The 22,383-nt window shown below is 42.0% G+C and overlaps 1 protein-coding gene across 1 annotated transcript in view; it reads right to left on the bottom strand.

Annotated features, from left to right (window-relative positions):
• Positions 1-22,383, bottom strand: part of veph1 (ventricular zone expressed PH domain-containing 1) — a 165,074-nt gene that overhangs the window by 135,479 nt on the left and 7,212 nt on the right. The window contains exons 2-4 of the mRNA XM_052018809.1: positions 15,000-15,083; positions 13,615-13,920; positions 9,663-9,878 (exon numbers count right to left, since the gene is read on the bottom strand). Of these exons, the coding sequence (XP_051874769.1) occupies positions 9,663-9,878; positions 13,615-13,752 (354 nt within the window). The 5' untranslated portion in view covers positions 13,753-13,920; positions 15,000-15,083. The remainder of the gene's footprint in view (positions 1-9,662; positions 9,879-13,614; positions 13,921-14,999; positions 15,084-22,383) is intronic.

Below are 22,383 nucleotides of genomic sequence, written 5' to 3'. Positions count from 1 at the left end.
AGTTTTGATAATTTTGTTTATCAGTAATAGCAATTAAAGTGTCCAGCGTGTATTGCTGAGTATGGAGAAATTTCTGAAGAGAAAAGCTGACCAGAAACTGGAAGATTCTGATGACGAAGGGGATAAGGGTGACCGAAAGAGAAAACAACGCAAGTACAATCCAGAATACATTTCGTATGGCTTCATCGCAGTGGGGACAAATGTGGACCAACCTCTCTGTGTTGTGTGTTTGCAAACACTGTCCAACAATGCAATGAAACCAGCGAAATTGAAGCACCATTTAACAACAGTGCATCCAGATATTGCCAGTAAGCCAAAGGAATATTTTGAGCGGCAAAAGGAGCTGTACCTCAAGCAGAAAGGCCAAATGACAGCCTGTGCCACTGTAAATGAGAAGGCTCTTCGTGCATCATATTTGGTAGCATTACAAATAGCACGTTCCAGAAAGCCTCACACAATTGGAGAAGAGCTTACACTGCCTGCAGCAGTAGATATGTGCGAAGTTGTACTGGGAAAAGAATCCAGTCAAAAACTGAAAGCCATTCCACTGTCTAATAACACAGCAAGCAGAAGAATTGGCGATATGGCAGAAGATATACAGAGCCAGCTGATAGCTCGTCTTCAGCAAGTCAGATTTGCGATTCAGCTCGATGAAAGTACTGATGTTGCCAGTGCTGCGCAGTTGTTGGTTTATGTTCGATATTGCTGGGAAGGAAAGGCTTTGGAAGACTTTTTATTTTGCAAGGAGCTCCCAGGGCATACAACCGGTGAAGAACTTTTCCACGTGCTTGACACTTTTTTGTATGATCGGCACTGGTATGGACACAGTGTATTGGAGTATGCACGGATGGTGCTGCCGCAATGACAGGACGGAAGTTGGGTCTAGTTGCATAAGTGAAAGAAGTAGCTCCACATGTAGCAGCAACCCACTGCATGATTCACCATGAGGCTTTGGCTGCAAAGGATATGGATGAAAATCTTGCGGATGTGTTTTCCACGTGCATTAAAATCGTTAACTTTATCAAAGCCAGGCCGCTCAATCTTCGTTTGTTTGAAAACATATGCCATGAAATGGAAGCCGAGCATAAGCATTTGTTGCTACATAAGTCAGATGGCTGTCATGAGGCCACGTTGTGCAGCGTGTATATGAATTGCGAGATGAACTGCTCATTTTTCTAAATGAGCATAACGGATCATTGGCACAGTTCTTGACAGATGAGACGTGGGTTGTCAGATTAGCTTATCTTGCAGATATTTTCAACATTTTGAACAGCTTAAATCTATCATTGCAAGGACCTGGCTCAAATGTTCTGAAAACGCATGACAAAATCAATGCCTTCCAGAAAATACTCCGTACCTGGAAGGGAAGATGCGAGCAAGGCATCTATGATATGTTTCTGTTGCTGGCTGACTTTCTGACAGTGAACGAGACTAAGACAGAGGCCACTGCGAGCACCGTTTTGAACCATATTCAACAGCTGTCACATTATTTCCATGAGTATTTCGGCAACGATGACACGAGCATGTTTGATTGGATTCGAAATCCATTTGAATGCATGCTTACTGATTTAACTGGACGTGAACGAGAAGAATTGGCTGAACGGTCATCTGACAGGACTTCGTGCTTGCAGTTCAACTGAATGTCACTGTTGTCGTTCTGGATAGCATGTTCCCAGGAGTATCCACTCCTGTCCGGCAAAGCCGTCAATGTTCTGTTACCATTTGCAAACACTTACTTGTGCAAAATAGCATTTTCTGCAGTCACTGCCATGAAAACCAAATACAGATCAAGACTGAATATTGAGGATGACATACGCGTATGTTTGTCGCACATACCACCACATTTGGACAAACTCTGCAGTGCAAAACAGGCACAACCTTCACATTGAACTGAACACTGAAAGACACCGCTGGTAATTATCGGTGGTTGAAATAATCACTATTTCAATAGGGCCTATGTGCAGTAATTTAAGTGTTGTATGCATGAATTATCGATTGTTTGATTTTGTGGGCTTTGGGGGTCCGCCATCTAACAAGGACACGTTCTAGGGTGCCGCAGCATGAAAAAGGTTGAAAACCACTGGCTTAAGAACCTTGAAAAGAATAATACGATGAAACAGATTCAGAATGAATTTATGAAAGGAAAATCGTGTGTTTCATTCATCTACTGGAGATCTCAGAACGTGACAAGTAGAATAGATAATCAGTGACCGTAATTCTATTAGTTTTAAAATAGTTATGGAGAAAGACAGGACTGGTCTGCAGGTTAAGGTCCTAAATTGGGTCAGGGCCAATTTTGGAGGCATTAGATGGGACCTTGCAGAGGTTGATTGGGTGAGACTGTTTGAAAGTAAAGGGACAACTGGCCAGAGGGAAGCTTATAAAAGTGCGATATCAAGAGTCCAGGGGCAGCATGTTCCTGTTAGGGTGAAGAGCAAGGCTGGCAAGTTTAGGGAACCCTGGTTGGAGGGAGACATTGAGGCTCTGGTCAGGAAAAAGGAGGCATACATCGGCTTTAGGCAATTGGGAACAAGCAAATCCCTCCATGTGTATAAGAAGTGTAGGAGTACCCTTAAGAAGGAAATCAGGAAGGCAAGAAGATGGCATTAGATGGATCTGGCAGGCAAGGTTAAAGGATAACCCCAAGAGATTCTAAAGTTATGTCAAGAGTAAAAGGGTGGCTACGGAGAGAACAGGTCCCCTTAAAGATCAGCATGGCCATCTATGAGTGTGCCACAGGAGATGGGTGAGATTTTTAATGAGTATTCCTCACCAGTTTTTACTGAGGACACTGAGGAATTGAGGCGAGTTGCGATGTCTTGGACCACATACAAATTACCAAGGAGGAGGTATTGGTGGCCTTAAAGGACATTAAGGTGGATAAATCCCCAGGGCCTGACCAAGTGCATCCTCAGACCTCATGGGAAGCTGAGGAAAAAATTGTGGCGGCCCTTGCAGAGATATTTGCTTCATCATTAGTCATGGGTGAAGTTCCGGAAGACTGAAGGGTGGCTAATGTTGTACCGCTAAAGAAGGGCAGCAAAGACAACCCAGAGAACCACAGGTCGTGAGTCCGAGATCAGTGGTGGGTAAGTTAGTGGAGAGGATTCTGAGGGACAGGATCTCCCAGCATTTGGATAGACAAGATCTGATTAAGGGTAGTCAGTATGGCTTTGTATGTGGAAAATCATGTCTGACAAATCTGGTAGAATTTTTTGAAGAAGTAACCAAGAAGATAGATGAGGGCAGAGCAATGGACGTTGTTTATATGGAAGGTCTTTGACAAAGTCCCACATGGTAGGTTAGTCTGGAAGGTTAGATTGCAAGGGATCCAAGGAGAGCTAGCTAACTGGATTCATAATTGGCTCAATGATAGGAAGCAGAGAGTGATGGTCGAAGGTTGCTTCTTGGACTAGAGGCCCATGAGTGGTGTGCCACAGGGATCAGTGCTGGGACCTTTGTTGTTTGTTATTTATGTAAATGATTTGGATGAGAATGTACAAGGCATGGTTAGTACTACTGTAGATGATACTAAAATAGGTGGTATCGTAAGCAGTGAAGAAAGTTACCAAAAATTTCAGCGGAATCTTGTCCAGCTAAGTAAGTGGGCTGACCAAGGTAGGACTTGTACAGTGAATGGTAGCACCCTGGTGAGTGTTGTGGAACAGAAGGACCTAAGAGTGAAGGTACATAGTTCACTGAAAATAGTATCACATAGGGACATTTAAGACACTCTTAGATAGACACATGAATGATAGAGAAATGGGGCGCTATGTGGGAGGGAAGGGTTAGATAGATCTTAGAGCAAGATAAAATGTCAGCACAACATTGTGGGCCGAAGGGCCTGTACAGTGCTTTAATGTTCTATGTAGACAAGGTGGCAAAGAAGGTGTTTGGCACACTGGGCTTCATCAGTCAGGGCAATGGGTTGGGAATTGGGACGCTATGTTGCAATTGTACATGATGTTGGTGAGATTGCACTGTGTAGTTTTGGTTACCCTGTTATAGGAAAGACTGCATTAAGCTCGAAAGAGTGCAAAGAAGATTTATGAGAATGTTTCCAGGACTTGAGGGCCTGAGTTATAGGGAGAGGTTGGGTAGGCTAAGACTTTATTCCTTGGAGCGTAGGAGACTGAGGAGTGACTTTATAGAAGTGTATAAAATCATGAGGGGCATAGATAGAGTGAATAAACACTGTCTTTTTCCCAGGTAAAGGGATCCAAAAACCAGAGGGCATAGGTTTAATGTGTGAGGGCAAGAGTTAAAAGGACCAGAGGGGCAACTTCTTCATGCAGAGGGTGGTGCGTATATGGAATGAGCTGCCAGAGAAAGTGGTTGAGGCAGGTACAATAAAGACATATAAAAGACGTTTGGATAAGTACATGGATTGGAAAGGTTTAGAGGGATATGGGCCAACCGTGGGCAAATGGGACTAGCTTAGGGGGGCACCTGGGTCAGCATAGATGAGTTGGACCAAAGGGCCTGATTCTGTGCTGTATTACTTTATGACTGTATTAGGAGGAAGCCAGTGAATGTAGAGTATTCAGGTTTTCAGGCTTTTAATCAGGTGCCACACAAGAGCTAGGTCAGCACATAGAGTTGGGGGTAATATACTGACATGGATTGAGAATTGGTTGAAGGACTGAAAAAAAGAAACAGAATAAATGGATCTTTCTCAGGTTGGCAGCTATGACTGGTGGGGTAACCAGGGACGAGTGTGTGGGCCCAACTATTCACAGTACATATCTATGATTGGGCCGAGGTGACCAAATGTCATATTTATAAGTTTGCTGATGATACAAAACAAGGCGGGATTCTGGGTAGGAAATAGGATACAAAAAAAGGTTTCAATGGGATACAGACAAATTGACTGAGTAGCTAAGAACATGGCAGATATAAAATGGTGTGAAAAATTGCACGCTGACCCACAGTGCACAAAAATGAAAAGCAGAGGTTTTTTTTTAAATGGTGAGAGATTGGGTAGTGTTGATGTTCAAAGGGACCTAGGTGTCCTTGTACACGAGTCACTGAAAGCCAACATGTAGTTTCAGCAAATCAGTAGGAAGGCAAATGGTACAGAAATAAAAATGTCTTAAGATATCTTTATTAGTCACATGTACATTGAAACACACAGTGAAATGTGTGCAGTGAGGATGGTAAGAAGGACAGGCAGGTGAAAAGTCAGGATAATTTGCTGAACAATAGAAGTACAACAAAGTTTAGTCCGGACTAAATGTACTATATTTAAATGCACGTAGCATTAGGAATCAAGTGGATGACCTAGTGGCACAACTACAGATTAATAAATATGACATTGTGGCAATCACCGAGTCATGGCTTTATGACAGATGTGATTGGGAACTAAATGTCCAGGGGTACACAGTGTATAGGAAGGATAGGCGGGTAGGCAGAGGGGGTGGTGTGGCCCTGATGGTTAGTAATGATATAATCAATAGAAAGTAAGGACATTGGGTCAGAAGTGGAATCCTTATGGGTGAAGCTAAGAAATAGCAAGGGTAAAAGGACAATAATAGCAGTTATATGTAGACCCCCTAATAGCAGTCTGGGTGTGGACTATAAGTTGCAGTTAGAAATAGAAAAAGCGTGTCAGAGTGACAACGTTAAGATAACTATGGGGGATTTTAACATGAAGGTGGATTGGGAAATCCAGCAAGGCAGTGGATCTCAGGAGAGTGAGTTTGTAGAATGTCTATGGGACGGCTTTATGGAGCAACTTGTTGATGAGCCCACCAGGGGATTGGCTGCTTTGGATTGGGTGCTGTGTAACGATCCGGATGTGATTAGGGAACTAAAGATAAAGGAACCATTAGGAACTAGTGATCACAATATGATTGAATTCAGTTTCAAATTTGAGAAGGAGAAGCTGATGACTGGTGTATCAATATTTCAGTGGAACAAAGGAAATTACAATGGTATGAGAGAGGAGCTGGCCCAAATTGATTGGAAGAGTAAGCTGGCTGGAGCGACGGCAGAGCAGAAATGGATAGAATTTCTACAAGAAATAAGGAAAATGCAGGATAGATATATTCCAAGAAAAAAAGGCTTTGAATGGAAAAAAGGCACAAATGTGGATAATGAGAGAGGTTAAGGCTGAAATAAGAGCAAAAGGGAGGGCATACAAGGAAGCAAGAATTAATGGGAAAACAGAAGACTGGGAAACTTTTAAAGACCTGCAGAAAGAAACTAAGAAGGTCATTAGGAAAGAAAAGATGAATTATGAAAGGAAGTTGGCAGATAATATTCAAAAGGATACTAAGAGTTTTTTTAAATGTGTGAAGAGTAAAAGAGAGACACGGGTTGATATAGGACCAATCGATAATGGTGCGGGAGAAATTATAATGCATGATAAAGAGATGGCAGAGGAACTAAATGAGTATTTTGCATCGGTCTTCACTGTGGAGGACATCAGCAATATACCGGATAGTCAGGGGTCTCAAGGAATGGAACTGAGTTCAGTTAAGATTACTACAGAGAAGGTGCTAGGAAAGCTAAATGGACTAAAGACAGATAAGTCTCCAGGACCGGATGAGGTGCATCCCCGGGTTCTGAAGGAGGTGGCTTTAGAGATTGCGGAAGCACTGGTGATAATTTTCCAGGAATCGATAGACTCCGGCATGGTTCCGGAGGACTGGAGGGTCGCAAATGTAGTTCCGCTGTATAAGAAAGGTGGGAGGCAGCATAAAGGAAATTACAGACCTATTAGCCTGACATTGGTGGCGGGAAAATTATTAGAATCGATCCTCAAGGATGAGGTTATGGAATATCTAGAGGTGCAAGGCAAGATAGGTCCAAGCCAGCATGGTTTCGTGAACATAAGATCCTGCCTGACCAACCTAATGGAGTTTTTTGAGGAAATCTCAGGTAGGGTGGATAAGGGAGAAGTTGTAGATGTTGTGTATTTAGACTTTCAAAAGGCCTTCGACAAGGTGCTGCACAAGAGGCTGATTAATAAGATGAGAGGTCATGGAATTACAGGTAGGATATTGGAATGGGTGGAGCATTGGCTGGTTGGCAGAAAGCAAAGGGTGGGAATAAAAGGATCCTGTTCTAGTTGGCTACCGGTTACTAGTGATGTTCCGCAAGGGTCGGTGTTGGGGCCACTTCTTTTTACTTTGTACATTAACGATTTGGATGATGGAGTAAATGGTTTTGTGGCTAAGTTTGCAGATGACACCAAGATAGGTGGAGGAGTAGGGAGCATCGAGGAGACAGGAAGGTTGCAGAGAGACCTAGATAGTTTAGGAGAATGGGCAAGGAAATGGCAGATGAGATTCAATGTTGAGAAATGTGCCATTGAACACTTTGGAAGCAGAAATAAACGGGCAGATTATTATCTGGAAGGGGAGAAAATTCAAAGTACAGAAGTACAAAGGGACTTGGGGGTACTCGTGCAGGATACCCTAAAGGTTAACCACCAGGTCGGATCGGCAGTAAGGAGAGCGAATGCTATGTTAGCATTCATTTTGAGAGGTACAGTGTATAAAAGTAAGGAGGTGTTGATGAGGCTCTACAGGGCACTAGTGAGGCCTCATTTGGAATACTGTGTGCAGTTTTGGGCCCCATATCTTAGGAAGGATGTGCTGACGTTGGAGAGTGTTCAGAGGAGATTTACGAGCGTTTGTCAGCTCTTGGACTGTACTCACTGGAGTACAGAAGAATGAGAGGGGACCTCATAGAAACATTTCGAATGTTGAAAGGACTGGACAGAGTAGATGTGGCCAAGCTGCTTCCCTTGGTGGGTGAGTCTAGGACCAGAGGGTACAATCTTAGAATTAGAGGGTACAGGTTTACAACAGAGTTGAGGAGAAATTTCTTTAGCCAGGGGCTAGTGAATTTATGGAATTCTTTGCCATGTATAGCAGTGGAGGCCTGATCATTGGAGGCGTTTCAGGGGAAGATAGATAATTATCTAATTAGTCAAGGTATCAAGGGATATGGGGATAAGGCTGGAAATTGGGGCTAGAAAGGAATAGTTTTTTTTTGCTCATGGAGCGTTTCTTTTTCTCATGGACATTCCCCTATTTCTCATTTCTCTTTTCTTTTTCCCTTTCTTTTCTTTGGAGCAGACTCAATGGGCTGAATGGCCTACTTCTGCTCCCTTGTCTTGTGATCTTGTGAAATACATCTTTGTGTAGAGTGTTCTGGGGGCAGCCTGCAAGTGTTGCCACATTTCTGGCACCAACATAGCATGCCCACAACTTCCTAACCCATATGTCTTTAGAATGTGGGAGGAAACCGGAGCACCCAGAGGAAACCCACGCAGGCACAGAGAGAACATACAAACGCATTACAGACAGTGGCCGGAATTGAAGTCGGGTCGCTGGCGCTGTAATAGAGTTATGCTAACCGCTATACTACCGTAGTTTAAGTGCACTGGGCCTTGGCAAAACTGCACCAGGAATATTGCATATAGTTTCAGACTCCTTTCCTGTACAAAGATGTATATGCCATCGAGGGACATAGCAAAGATTTTCTAGACTGGTTCCAGGGATGGTGGGTTTGAGACGACTGAGACTATATTCTCTAGAGCTTAGAAGAATGAAAAGAAATTTCATTGAAACTTACAAATTTCTTTCAGGCTTGATACAGGGAGGATGCTTCCATAGGCTGCAAAGTCCAGAACCAGCAGTTATGAACTAAAATTTCCAAAGGGCTGAGATGATGAGAATCAGTGGGCGGTAAATCTTTGGAATTTTCTACCCCAGGAAATTGTAAGAGGGTTGGTCAACAAGTTCATTCAAAGGAGAGATTGAGAGATTTCTGGATGTTAAGGGAATATGGGGATAATGGAGAAAAATGTAGAAGATCAGCCGTAACCTTGATGAATGGCAGAGCAGACTCAAATGGCCTACACTTGCTTCCTTTTCTTATGTTCCTACATTCTAATGACTGATTTTACTTGGGCATTGTCCCACAGTCTGCTGTACACACAGATGGCAGACAATTGCAACCACAGATACTAACCTGTCACTTAGAGCAATACAGAATTGACAGTGCTGGATTAAACTGCATTGCTCCACACTGATTCCTGCTGAGGCAAGTGGAGCTTTGCCCAAACTTAGAGTTATGCATTTGCACAATACTGCTCCCTGGAATTAACATACTGCTTTTTTTTAAAAGATTAGTCAAAAAAAGCAGAAGGTTCATACCAGTTATCTTTATGTCATCAAAACAGTCTCAAATGACTTTGCATTTTTCATTGTGGCATCAATCTAGCAACATTACTTGCGTTTATGCTCAGAAATGCTAGGACCTAGCTCCCCAATCGTACACAGTAAATGCTCCATTCTTACCAGACCATTGGAACCCACAGCCCATTTTTCCAGCATCCTTACTGAAATCCGGGAACTTAAACCAGGAAATATGCTAGTTATAAAATCTTATACTGGCATGGAACACAATTATACAACAATATAATGCTAATGGCACAGAATGAGTATAGCAGCTAACTTCACTCCCAACCATTCATTTTAAATCAGAGGCATTTAGTACTCAGTGCTATTTTCAGAAAAAGGATCCAACAAAACTTTATTTATCAACTTATTAAATCTCACTTAACTATTTGGAAATATTTTCACAATGTTCTGGAATCAAAAGAAAAATATAACTGCAACTTTTGATTTTTTTCACACAGAACTTACTTGAAAGATGCAACTCATAACATCAGAAACAATTTTAGCATGTGGAGTGTCTTCATCTTTACTGACTGGTTTCAAATTATGCTCTAAGCACGATTCCCACAATGTCACTAGAGCCTTTCCATGGTTCTCAATAGATTTTGTCTTCCTAATGGCAGTGGTGATTCGAGTAATGCAGATTTCTACCACTGCCTGATCATTGTCATTCATCAGATAGTCCTGGCAAAAAGGAAAAAAAAACAAAATATCATAGGATTATTTAGTTAAAATGCTTAAGTTTTAAAATAAAACATTTTAATTTGGCTGATCAACACTGTAACCAAAATCAATTTCTATCCTGACTTAGGTTGAGACATTGTACGCTGTTGTAACTTTGGGAAAACAAGTTCCTGGATTATATGGTTAGTGATGAACTGACAGCTCTCGCCACTGCCCACAAGTGATTCTGTGTTTTGCGGCATAGATTCAGTGTCCAACATCAGCTCTTAAGCTTTGGCATCCAGCAGAAAATTATGTCATGAAGCTGCCCAGGTAGCCAATCACATTACAGAATTCCCACAAAGAGCAAATCAGGAAGTTAAATAAAACAAATGCTTAATTTTTTAATGTTTTAAGGAGCCTAAGCACTTGAATATCAAAATAACATGGAAGTAAAAATTGAAATATCAAAAATTAAAATAACGTGCATCTTAAAGTCCTTGTACTTTGAAATATTTTTCAGAGAGTTAACATTCAGATACTTATAGTTATTTCTTTGGGTGCCAGAGAGTTTGCCAGACAGCAATCAGTGGTTAAAGCAACATTAAAATCTCACTTACAACTTATTCAAAGGGGATTGCAGGGCAGTGGAGAAGGAAGCAAAAGAGAAGGCAAGTTACTTTCTTTTAAAGAAAATGTTATTTTAGTTTAATGTTGATAATTATTTATAGGTGTTTTTAGAGTCAGAGTTAAATAGCATGGAAACAGGCCTTTTGGCTTAAGTCATATTTAACATTTTGAATTTTAATGAATTTATTTATTTGAATTAGTTCAATTTTGATTGTTTTTAAATGTCTCTGAATATCAGAGGAATTGATAAACTATTAAAATTAGATACAGCTTGTACAGCCAGCAAAGCTGGAGACAGTTTTGCCAAATGTCAAAGCACATTTTGTAGGAAGTCACTTCACTGTAACACCAGAGGCCCTGCCGCCCCTCAGCCCATGCTGCTGGGGTCCAGGATTCTTTGGGCCAACTGGATAGGCTCTCCACATTTAGTGTGGACATGTGGGGACCAGAAACAGTAATTCTGGCCAGGGATCTGGACCAGCAAGATCTGCCCCGTTGCATTTATTTAACAATTCATCTATGTCAAACAACTGGGAGCTGAGTTCTGAATGATAAATTCATTCCTTCATATCATTAAACAATTGGTGCTAGTCAGCAATATGATCCATTAACAAAAATCACTTCCAAATAGTCTTATAAGATTTCTGTTGAAAAGTAACTATTTGTGGTTATGTGGCAGTCAATGAGTATGTTAGGTTCTGAACATTTCTTTCTCCCCATTCCCTATCTACACACATACACACCTAGCTATACACAAAAACAGATGGAGATCATTCAAGTTGTCACCTTAAAATGAAATCAGAGCTAGGAATTGACCATCCATCATGGAATATACACAGTTGCTCTTGACTGAGTTCTGTGAAAATCAGGCATGTTGAACACAAGAACACCAAAGTGAAGAACAGAAATAGGCCAATACCTGGCCCCTCAAGTCTGCCCCACTATTCAATATGACCATGGCTGATCTGACCCAGGCCTCAACTACTCTTCTGGGTCAGTTTCTCACAGCCCTCAATTCCCCAATCTTTCAAAAATTTATCAACCTCCACTTTAAATATCTCCAGTGATCTAACCTCCAGGACATCCTGGTATAGATAATTCCCACACATCTCAGTTTTAAATGACTACCCCATTATCTTGTAACTATCATTTGGAACTCGCCCACTAGTGGAAACATCTCAGCATTTTCCTTGTTATGTCCCTTTAGAATCTTATATGTTTCAATAAGATCATCCTTTAAAACTCCAAGGAACATAGATCCAACTTTTTTTTGAGCTGCTTGTGACAGGACAATCCTCTCTTCCCAGGAATTAGCCTAGTGAATCTTTTTTTGGACTGCCTCCAATGCTAGTATATCCTTTCTTAAACAAGGTACCAAAACTGTTCACATTACTTCAGGTTTGGCCTCACCAACACCCTGTACAATTGTAACAATACTTGCGCATTTCTAAACTCCAACCCCCTTGCAATAAAGGCCAATATGCCTAGTACCTTCTTAACTACTTGCTACATCTACATGATAACTTTTTGTAATTCATGGACAAGAACACCTATATTTCACTCATTTGCAATCTCACTCCATGCTGATTCTTCCTGCAGAAAGTGCATAACCTCACACATTCCCCATATTAAACTTAATCTGCCAAGGTTTCCCGCATTGACTCAATCTACATATGCCCGGTTGCCGAGGCCAGATATCCTCATCACAGCATGCCCTCCCACCTGTTTTTGTGCCATTGGCAAACTTGGATACCTATCAATCAGTCTCCTCCTCCAGGCTGTTAATATAAATAATAAATTACTGAGAGCCAAGAACTGATCTTAGGGGCACTCCATAAATTACATCCATCCAACCTGAAAAATACCCTTTTATTCCGACTCTTTGCCGGAACATCAACACATTTCCAGGGAAATCCTGGTGGCACCAAGTTGAAGAACATCTCAATAAGGTGGAAATAAAGTGATCTGATATTTTCCAAAGAAAAGGTGAGCATCATCTATTAAAATGGCTGGCTATCTAGCCAAGTAAGGTTTCGGCAAAAATAGGGTTAACTAATATCTGTTAGGAAATCACCTTTCATTAAAAGTTTCTTTCAAATAGCTACTTTAGGAGAATGACAAACCAAATTTTGAGAGAGAATAAAGGCTAAACTGTCAGAGTTTGGCATGGTTATCATGTCTAAGTTATACATGTGCTGGAATCTGGATGCTGTTGGCAGCGATTCACCAGTGAGCAGCAAGCTGAGCTCCACCACTGGACTCCTCATGGAAACTTGGATAAAATACCCTTCATTCATATTAAAAGAAAATAGTTGGAGAATTTGGGGCCAGGTCCAAGAAGGAACAAGAGATATTCTCCCTTTGATTTAAACTGAGGGGAGAAGGGGGGAGGGGAGAAGGGGGGAGGGGAGGGGAGGGGGGAGGGGAGGGGAGGGGGGAGGGGAGAAGGGGGGAGGGGAGGGGAGGGAGAGGGGAGGGGAGGGGATGGGGAGGTGAGGGGAGGTGAAGGTGAGGGGAGGGGAGGGGAGGGGGAGGGGAGGGTGAGGGGGAGGGGAGGGGAGGGGGAGGGGAGGGGAGGGGAGGGGGGAGGGGAGGGGAGGGGGGAGGGGAGGGGGGGAGGGGAGGGGAGGGGAGGGGAGAAGGGGGGAGGGGTTGATGGGAATGTGGTGTGAATAAAAAGGATCTGCGTCGTATTCGTGCAAATGTGTGCTTGATGATTTCCCCTTTCCAGACTGTGACTCTGAAAGTTGTTTGGCAATAAAAAAGACAAACACAAGTTTCTGAAACCAAATGGAAGTTTTAAATTAGCTCTTTTCAACTTCAAACCTGTGCTGACTATAAATGTAAAGACATCAGACACTGATGAACCAGTTACAGATGTGTTTCTAATACTACTGACAAATTGCAATAATCCTCAAGGTTACTGAAGCAAGGTAACTGAAGTATTTCAGCTTGCTAATTGATTTTTAAATTATGGCAACTATCTGAACCACATTAAAAAAATGCAATTGATGTGGCTGTTTTAAAGTTCTCACAATGTAATCCAAACACAGAAAAAAATGTTGTTCTAAATTAAATCAAAATAATAAAAACAGGATAATTATTAATACAGCTTTTTGACACTTACCGGTGAGGAAGATATTTCTTTTATTTGCTCAAGAGCTTCTGACAGACAATCTTCAATTTCAGTATCCTCCAAGGAGAAGAGATCTCCTGCTCGAGACAAATCCCTTTGACCTAGCACCACACTTAAAAGGTGATGCATGTTCGAATCGTTCGGTTCAGTGTAAAGTCTCCATTCACGTGTAATTGAATGTTAAATTAAGTCGAGAGTAATAAACTTCTTCAGAGTTTGAGAATAAGGACCAAATGTTAAAATCTTTTGCAGATATGAACACCAAATATGTTATCATTTCATCCTCTCACCTCTTACCTAAAATATAAGAATTAAGGAATAAGGAATTTGCTTTAAACCACAATACATCATTAATATGAATATGATACTTGAAAACGGCAATGGATGTATTGGAAAATAAATAATCTTAGAACCAATTAGACCTTTTTGAAGCATATTTATTGTGACAACATGGCCAAAATGCAGACTGCAAATCACACTAACAGCAACAAGAATAAATAATCTATTTTATAGATGCTGCCTGTGAGATAAATATGGGACACAATAATAAGAAAGCTTCCCTGATCTTGTCTGAATGGTGCTGTGGGATCTTTTACTTTCCCAAAGATACAATCGGAGCCTTGGTTTAATGTCCATCTGAACATTCAAATCCTCAGCAGAAGCAGCTGGTGAATAAAATGTTTAACTTTGCTTTCAGTTCCAAACAAATGATATGCCACAAAGTTGATTTGGAAATAATTTCTGCTGACTGATTTAAAAGTTGAGACTTGGAAAAAGTAGCTTCCTAGAAATTCTGAAGGCTGCAGTGTTACATTTGTGCTCTGGACACCAACATACATATATATGTCACTCACTTTAACTCACTACTGAAATAGCAAATTGTTTGGTCAGCCTGTCATTTGAGAGTCAAATCAGTCCAAACAGAAGATTTACAAGACATTACGTAATATTTGGCCCTCTATTTTTGTTAGTATCTGCTGCCCAAAGGCTCCAATTAGACTGGTCCCTGCTAGGGAGTAACCCATTCAAAAATAATTTCCTTAGCCATCAAGGATAAAACAAAATGTAAGACGAGTATCATTCTTAGAAATCTATTTATAAAATGCAGTCTACAGTGAGAGATTATTAACTGCACTTTCGAAGGAGTTGAGTGATAAGTGAGAAACAAGTGGACAACTGGTTCAGGAGCATACAACAAATCCACAACAACTAAAACAACTCTGTTTATCACTGAATGAAACTAGCCCGAAAATGAATACACTTTTCACTAAAACCAAGAACTAATATGGAAATACACATAGTTGTTGCTTATGAGAGAAGAGAAACAAAAGATAGAGTCATGATTCAGCCTTGCACAAAAGAATGGACAGGATTACCTTCTAATGAATGCAGGGTGCAAGGACAAGGGGCCTTCTGCTTTCCCCACTTGAGGTGAAGGCAATTTCTTCACTGCTCTGCAACTAAATAAATGAGCAAGTTGATCAAAAGTTAAATATAATTTAATGTAATGCAACAATTTCATATAACAAAAATTCTCATTTTTCGTAACAAGCTTTTTTTAAGATCATTTTTTCAACCACTACCCATATTGTATTAACACTTCTTGTTAACATTTAACACATTCTTTCCTGACCAAAAACATACTGCAGTATTTATTTCAAAGCAAGCAAGATCTATCTTTCTTGACACTACTCTGAATTTAGCACTCATCTACCTATTCACAGGCGGTCCCCGGATTACAAATGCTTAACTCATGGACGCCACCTACATACGAGCGAACTCCCATATTATCATCAAATTCAGAAGTCTGACGTACTTACATATGCTCGTTCCTATGAATGGCAGAACTAGTTTCCCCTCTACCTCTCCACTTTTAGTAATTGTTTTTTCTTATCAGTCTTCTGTGATTTTGCTGTCATTCATTACAATACTGCATGGTTACCATATTGAGTAATTTTTGTGTATTTTCCAACTTATGGACAAAGTCAACTTATGGACGTCAGTAAAAACAGAATGCATTTCAAATGAATAGCGAGTTCTCTTTTATGAAAGATCACCTCATTTATTAATGTTATGCCTTTATGAATGTATTAAGAATCAGGTTATACATGTCCAATGTGGCAGAAGTTTTTTTCTCCACAAGATAACTTACTTAAAACTGCTTGTATGTTGAATCTCTAACCTGTTGGTTCAAACTGTCAAAGTGTTATATTGTCCAGAAGCAGGCACATCAAATGATTCTCCTGTAAAATGGCATTACAACATGAAGGCAAAGTGGGTGCCGCGAAACCTGCATGTTCCATGCTTAGAGATAAGTGATACTCAACTCTATCATTTTTGTTACAGCAACAGTGAGATACAAGTAACGTATCAATATCTTCTGCTTCTTAGGCAGTTCTTTGCTTCCTCTGCAGTTTTGTGGGTTCGGAGGTGTGAGAACTACAAAGGGGGAAGAACCCTCAGTGGAAGACCTTATTCACCAAGGGTTGTCTGGAACAATTCTTTAACATTATCCTTTGCAAATTACAATGCATAAGGCACCCACAGTTCACTAACAGAGCCTTGCTGAGATATGCCACTTGTTGCAATCACAACTCCAACCTCAAAGCTATGCCAGGACAATTCTGTCAAAAGATTAACAATGCAATGGCTGCTGTCAAGTTCTAAATGATGGGCTCCTTCCAAGCCGAAGATATGTTGTATGCCAATTTAACAACTGTCGTTGCACGAGTCAGATGAGAGGTAGACTATTCCAAGAGAGCAGCTGGCTGAGCGACGATATAACTCTGAAGGATTGTGGGCTTCTCAATGGTGCAGAGTGGCATCGACTGAACCTTCTTTGCCATAGTAGGATTACAGTCTACTGATGGACTGGGCAATGCCTTATATCTGTCCTGTAGTCATATGTTGCACCAGACAGCTGTGTCATCCAAGAATGAAACTCCATAGCAAATTAAAGTGATCTGAACCACAAGCTTATCAACAGAACATACGTCTCCTTAACCAGTCTCCAACAGTAGCCATGCTTCCATCCAGAATGCCATAGAACAAACCACTGTTGAATTCAAACAAAAATGCTGCTGCCTGGACTGCCCTGGAATACTCACTAGAGGGAGTCTTGTCATGATCCTTAGACTACAGTATGTTGCACAACCTCACTTCCCACCAGCTGAACAGTGAACAGGAAAGGAGATACAACCACAGCGTTGTTCAGGCTTTCTATGATTAACCAATCTTACAGTGATACCAATAAACACAATCTTAAATGTCCTTCTACTAACAGGTCACAAGCATCTTCCAACTTGTTGACTCAGCACAGGGTCTGTCCAGACACACTGCAAAAATTAAAGCAAACCAAGGCAACTTTACATTGCAGCATATAAAGGACAATACGAATGTCATCTCATCACCCTGGTACGTTCCACGTCCTTTTAACTATCCTTGTAACACTGTCACATGGCACAGCTTGTCTGGGGTGGGGTGGGGTGGGGTGGGGTGGGGGAGCTTCTGACTCATTGTGGAGAAGACTGCAGATGTCCCTGCAGGATGACACCTAGTAGGCTTAACCTCAGACCCAACAGTCTTGTCTTGTGTGGCAGCCATTAGCCTGACAGGCTGAGAGGCAGCAACAAGGCCATTGGCAGAGGGGCAATGGTGGGATCAGAGTGGACAGCAAATTATTGCACCACAGCTACTCCAACACCCCCTGTGTGATGCCACAGTAAACTTAGTAACCCATTGGAATACTGATTGGTGGGCTGCTCTGACCTCCTCCAGAGAGTCTCTAAACACATATCCAGAACCACAGCAGCAGTCGTCCAATCCTCTGCTTGGAGCTGAGACATCCAGCTGTCAAATGCTGCATCATGGCTTCATCCACAGTGGAGGGGTCCACTACTTTCATGCTGGAAAGGACGGGCTCCAACCATGCTTGTGGTTGTGCCTTCTTGAAATGCTGGTGGGGAGATGGTGGGTGAGTTTCATGCAATGTGTTACGCTGGAATGGCTGTCTGCTTGAGCAACGTGCAAGAACTGTGAAGTGTGGGGTTAATCTCAAGGTTGTGGGAGGGAGAGCAGCAGCATATGAATGCCGAGAGCACGAGTCCTGCTGGTAGTTGAGTGGTGCCAGTGGGATGCACCGAGCTGTACACGAAGCTAGTGGTGCACCTGGTGAGATATGACACAGAAGGTACATTCAATGATCTCAATCACACCCAAAGCCTTGGAACTGTTTGCATCACTGTATTGAGATCATCAGTCACAGGCAAGGAGATGTATGTCCAGATTAGTCTCTTTCCAATGTCTTTGATCATGCACTTGGAGGGCCCCTGCAAACAGAATCTCTCCCATCCTTTCCCTTCTTCTACCAGTGACTTCATTGAACTATTGGAAATTCGTGGATCAAGTGCACCCTCATGTTTTCACGTCTGCCTGAATACATAATATTTGTCACTACATCCATCCTCACCAGTTCTTAAACTGCACTGAATCTTCCTCTTAACGTGTGTAATGCTGACTAGTTGAGCCACTCCTGAAACTGGGCTTCTGTGCTGATTCACTAATTAACATAACAAGATAGTTAAAGCTTGTTAATACATTATAATCTCATTACTGGGTAGATTGCACTAAATTTGCATGCTAACTGCACTGTGGTGAAGAGGCACAATTGTCCATTGTTAACCTTGTGTCCATTTTCAGTGCTATTCAATTTACCCACTGTTACATTATTTTTAAAAGGCAATGTATGGCTACAAGTTGAATACAATTTAATATTTTCACGATTATTCTATATAGAATATTGGTAATATTTTAAGCTGCATATTTTGTACTTTTATACTGAAAGTAGATTTCAGTGCATTTCCAAACAGTGAGACTCATTTTGGTTTAAGTGAGAACGGACTCAAAATGTCCATAAAGTATATGAAAAGAGCAAGTCATCGAGGATATTCACTGAATCTGACAATAATTTTGTTAAGAGTTCTAATATAAAGGCTTGGGCCAATGAATTTCCTTGACAATTACAATTGCCCTGACAATTTAGTTACAGTACAGGCATTAAACAGTCAAACTCAAGCAGGTATGCATTATGGAGCTGCCTTCTCTGCGTGCTTTGAATTTTACTGATATCTAATTACTAGTGAGCTTGACCTTCATAATCATTAACAATTCTTAGAACAAAAAGGCTACTATAGCCATTATTAAAGCAGAAAAGCTTTTAAGTAAGAAGTAAAGCATTGCTTCAATGGAAGCCTGGGAATGGCACGGCACAGCACGGCAGTGTGAGAGGTGAGCAGGACATGGTGAGACTTGGGTCTAGGCAACAGATTTATTCAGTTAAGGTGCTTTAAAATAATCAAGCCTAAAGAAAACAGAAATCACACATGAGAGTTTCAACAGATGAGCTGAGGCAGGGCAGAGTCAAACAACAATAAAAATAGAAATAGGGTAGGTATGTTGAGAGTGGAGACAGGAGGTTCAAAATCAACTTGGGCTGAAATGTGACATTAAGATTGCAAACAGTATAGTTTGGTTTCATACTGTTGCCAGAGAGACAAACATAGATGGTGGTCAGGGAGCAGAGTTTGTGATAGGGATCAACAAAATGGATTCCGTCTTCCCGATGCTTAATTTGAAGAAATTTCTGTTTATCCAGTATGGGGATGTCAGACAAACAATCTGAGAGAGTCGAGAGAGATAGTGGTGAGGTAGTATCATCTAAAAAGGCTGGCATCCATTTCCGCCTATAGATGTGGAAATGGATGCCAATGTTTTTGGATGACATTACCAAGAGAAAACATGTGGATGAGAAATAGGAAGTGCCAGGGATGGATCTTTGCAGGACACCCAAAGATAATGAAGTACAAAAGAGATGCCTTTGCTAATGTCTCGCTGGCCATGATTGATGGATCCAGAGAAGTGTGGTGCCAACCTGCTGGAAAACTGTTGTCAGAGGAGAGTGTTGCCAACTATCTCATGGGCTGCTGAACAGTCAGAAGAACAAGGGAGAATAGATTACTTTTGTTACAATTGCATAGGATGTCATTAGTGGCTTTGATCAGAGGTATTTTGGCATTATATCAGGGGCATATATCTATTATACTACAACATCCTTTCTAATGGTATAAAGCCCAAAACTGCACACAGTATCTTAATGGAGTTTGACATAGAATCACCAGGACACTTCATACTGTTTACACTATGTTTACTTTAGCTTCACTATTGGTATTGGTTTATTATTGTCACTTGTACCGAGGTACAGTGAAAAGCTTGTCTAACAAACCGATCATACAGGTCAATTCATTACACATTGCAGTTACATTGAGTTAGTACAAAGTGCATTGATGTAGTACAGGTAAAAACAGTAACAGTACAAAGTAAAGTGTCACAGCTACAGAGAAAGTGCAGAGCAATAAGGTGCAAGGTCACAACAAGATACATCGTGAGGTCATAGTCCATCTCACTGTATAAGGGAACCGTTCAATAGTCTTATTACAGTGGGGTAGAAGCTGTCCTTAAGTCTGGTGGTACGTGCCCTCAGGCACCTGTATCTTCTACCCGATGGAAGAGGAGAGAAGAGAGAATGTCCCGGGTGGGTGGGGTCTTTGATTATGCTGGCTGCTACACCAAGACAATGAGAGGTAAAGACAGAGTCCAAGGGGGGAAGGCTGGTATCCGTGATGCACTGGGCTGTGTCCACAACTCTCTGCAGCTTCTTGCGGTCCTGGGCAGAGCAGTTGCCGTACCAAGCTGTGATACATCCAGATAGGATGCTTTCTATGGTGCATCGGTAAAAGTTGGTGAGAGTCAAAGGGGACAAACCAAATTTCTTTAGCCTCCTGAGGAAGTAGAGGCGCAGGTGAGCTTTCTTGGCCGTGGCATCTACGTGATTTGACCAGGACAGGCTGTTGGTGATGTTCACTCCCAGGAACTTGAAGCTCTCAACCCTCTCGACCTCAGCACCATTGATGTAGACAGGTGCATGTACACTGCCCCCTTTCCTGAAGTCAATGACCAGCTCTTTTGTTTTGTCGACATTGAGGGAAAGGTTGTTGTCATGACACCATTCCACTAAGCTCTCTATCTCCTTCCTGTACTCCGACTCATCGCTGTTTGAGATACAGCCTACAATGGTGGTATCATCTGCAAACTTGTAGATGGAGTTAGAGCAGAATCTGGCCATACAGTCATGAGTGTATAGGGAGTAGAGTAGAGGGCTGAGGATGCAGCCTTGTGGGGCACCAGTAGTGAGAATAATCGTGCTGGAGGTATTGCTGCCTATCCTCACTGATTGCGGTCTGTTTATTAGAAAGTCAAGGATCCAGTTACAGAGGGAGGTGTTGAGTCCTAGGTCTCGGAGTTTGGTGACAAGCTTGCTTGGGATTATTGTATTGAAGGCAGAGCTGTAGTCAATAAATAAGTCTAACGTATGTGCCTTTACTGTCCAGATGCTCCAGAGCTGAGTGTAGGGCCAGGGAGATGGCATCTGCTGTAGACCTGTTTCGCTAATAGGCAAATTGCAATGGGTCCAGATTGTCTGGGAGGCTGGAGTTGATGCATGCCATGACCAACCTCTCAAAGCACTTCATGATGGTGGATGTCAGAGCCACTGGTCAGTAATCATTGAGGCACGTTACCTTGCTTTTCTTTGCTACCGGGATGATAGTGGTCTTCTTAAAACAGGAGGGAACCTGAGATTGAAGCAGGGAGAGGTTGAATATGTCCACAAATACTTCTGCTAGCTGATCAGCACAAGATCTGAGCACGCAGCCTGGGACACCATCTGGGCCAGGTGCTTTCCTCGTGTTCACTCTCCGGAAGACTGATCTTGCGTTCTCCACTGTGATCACAGGTTCAGCTGCGTTGGTGGCTGTCAGGGTGGATGGTGACAATCCACTTCCCTTTTGTTCAAAACGCACATAGAATACGTTAAGTTCATCAGGAAAGGATGCGCTGTTGTTAGCTATGCAGCCCGGCTTCGTCTTGTAGCCTGTTATGGCATGTAAGCCCTGCCATAACTGACGGCTGGTCTGGGACTCTATTTTAAGTCGGTATTGCCTCTTGGCATCCCTGCTAGCTTTCCGAAGGTCCTACCTCGATTTCTTGTACAGATCAGGATCACCAGATTTGTGTGCAGCAATCCTCTCCTTCAGTAGGAAGTAGATCTCCTGGTTCATCCATGGTTTCCTGTTTAGGAACACCCATATTGTCTTCTTTGGTACACAGTCCTCCACACACTTGCTGATAAAGTCCGTGATGGTGGTGACATACTCATCAAGGCTGGCAGCTGAGTCTTTGAACATGGACCAGTCCACTGTCTCAAAGCAGTCACGTAGGAGCTCATCTGCTTCCTCAGACCAGCACTGCACGACCCTCCGTACCGGATCCTCTCGTTTCAGTTCTGTTAGTATGCAGGGAGAAGGAACACAGCCTGGTCGTCTGATTTCCCAAAGTGAGGACGAGGGGTGGCTCGGAAGGCATCTTTGATGGTTGTATAGCAGTAGTCAAGGGTGTATAGCAGTGGTCAATTAGCTTTCCTTTATAACTTTGCTTTTTGAGGTGTTGCTTTTAATAGTTTATGAACTTAAACTTTCAGACCCTCTGTTCTTCTACATCCCAGTTTATCTGTAATTTCTACTGCTCTCCTCAAGTTCTCTATTCTTTGACTTCACCCCCTTTGACCCCTCCCCTTCTTTGAACATTGGGATATTGACAGCAAGTTCCCTTGTTCTAAAATTCATAAATCTCCCCTCCTCATCTTAA

Source organism: Pristis pectinata, chromosome 6 (assembly GCF_009764475.1).
Source record: "Pristis pectinata isolate sPriPec2 chromosome 6, sPriPec2.1.pri, whole genome shotgun sequence".
NCBI classification, from domain to species: domain Eukaryota; kingdom Metazoa; phylum Chordata; class Chondrichthyes; order Rhinopristiformes; family Pristidae; genus Pristis; species Pristis pectinata.
This window is presented reverse-complemented; position numbering and strand designations above follow the sequence as displayed.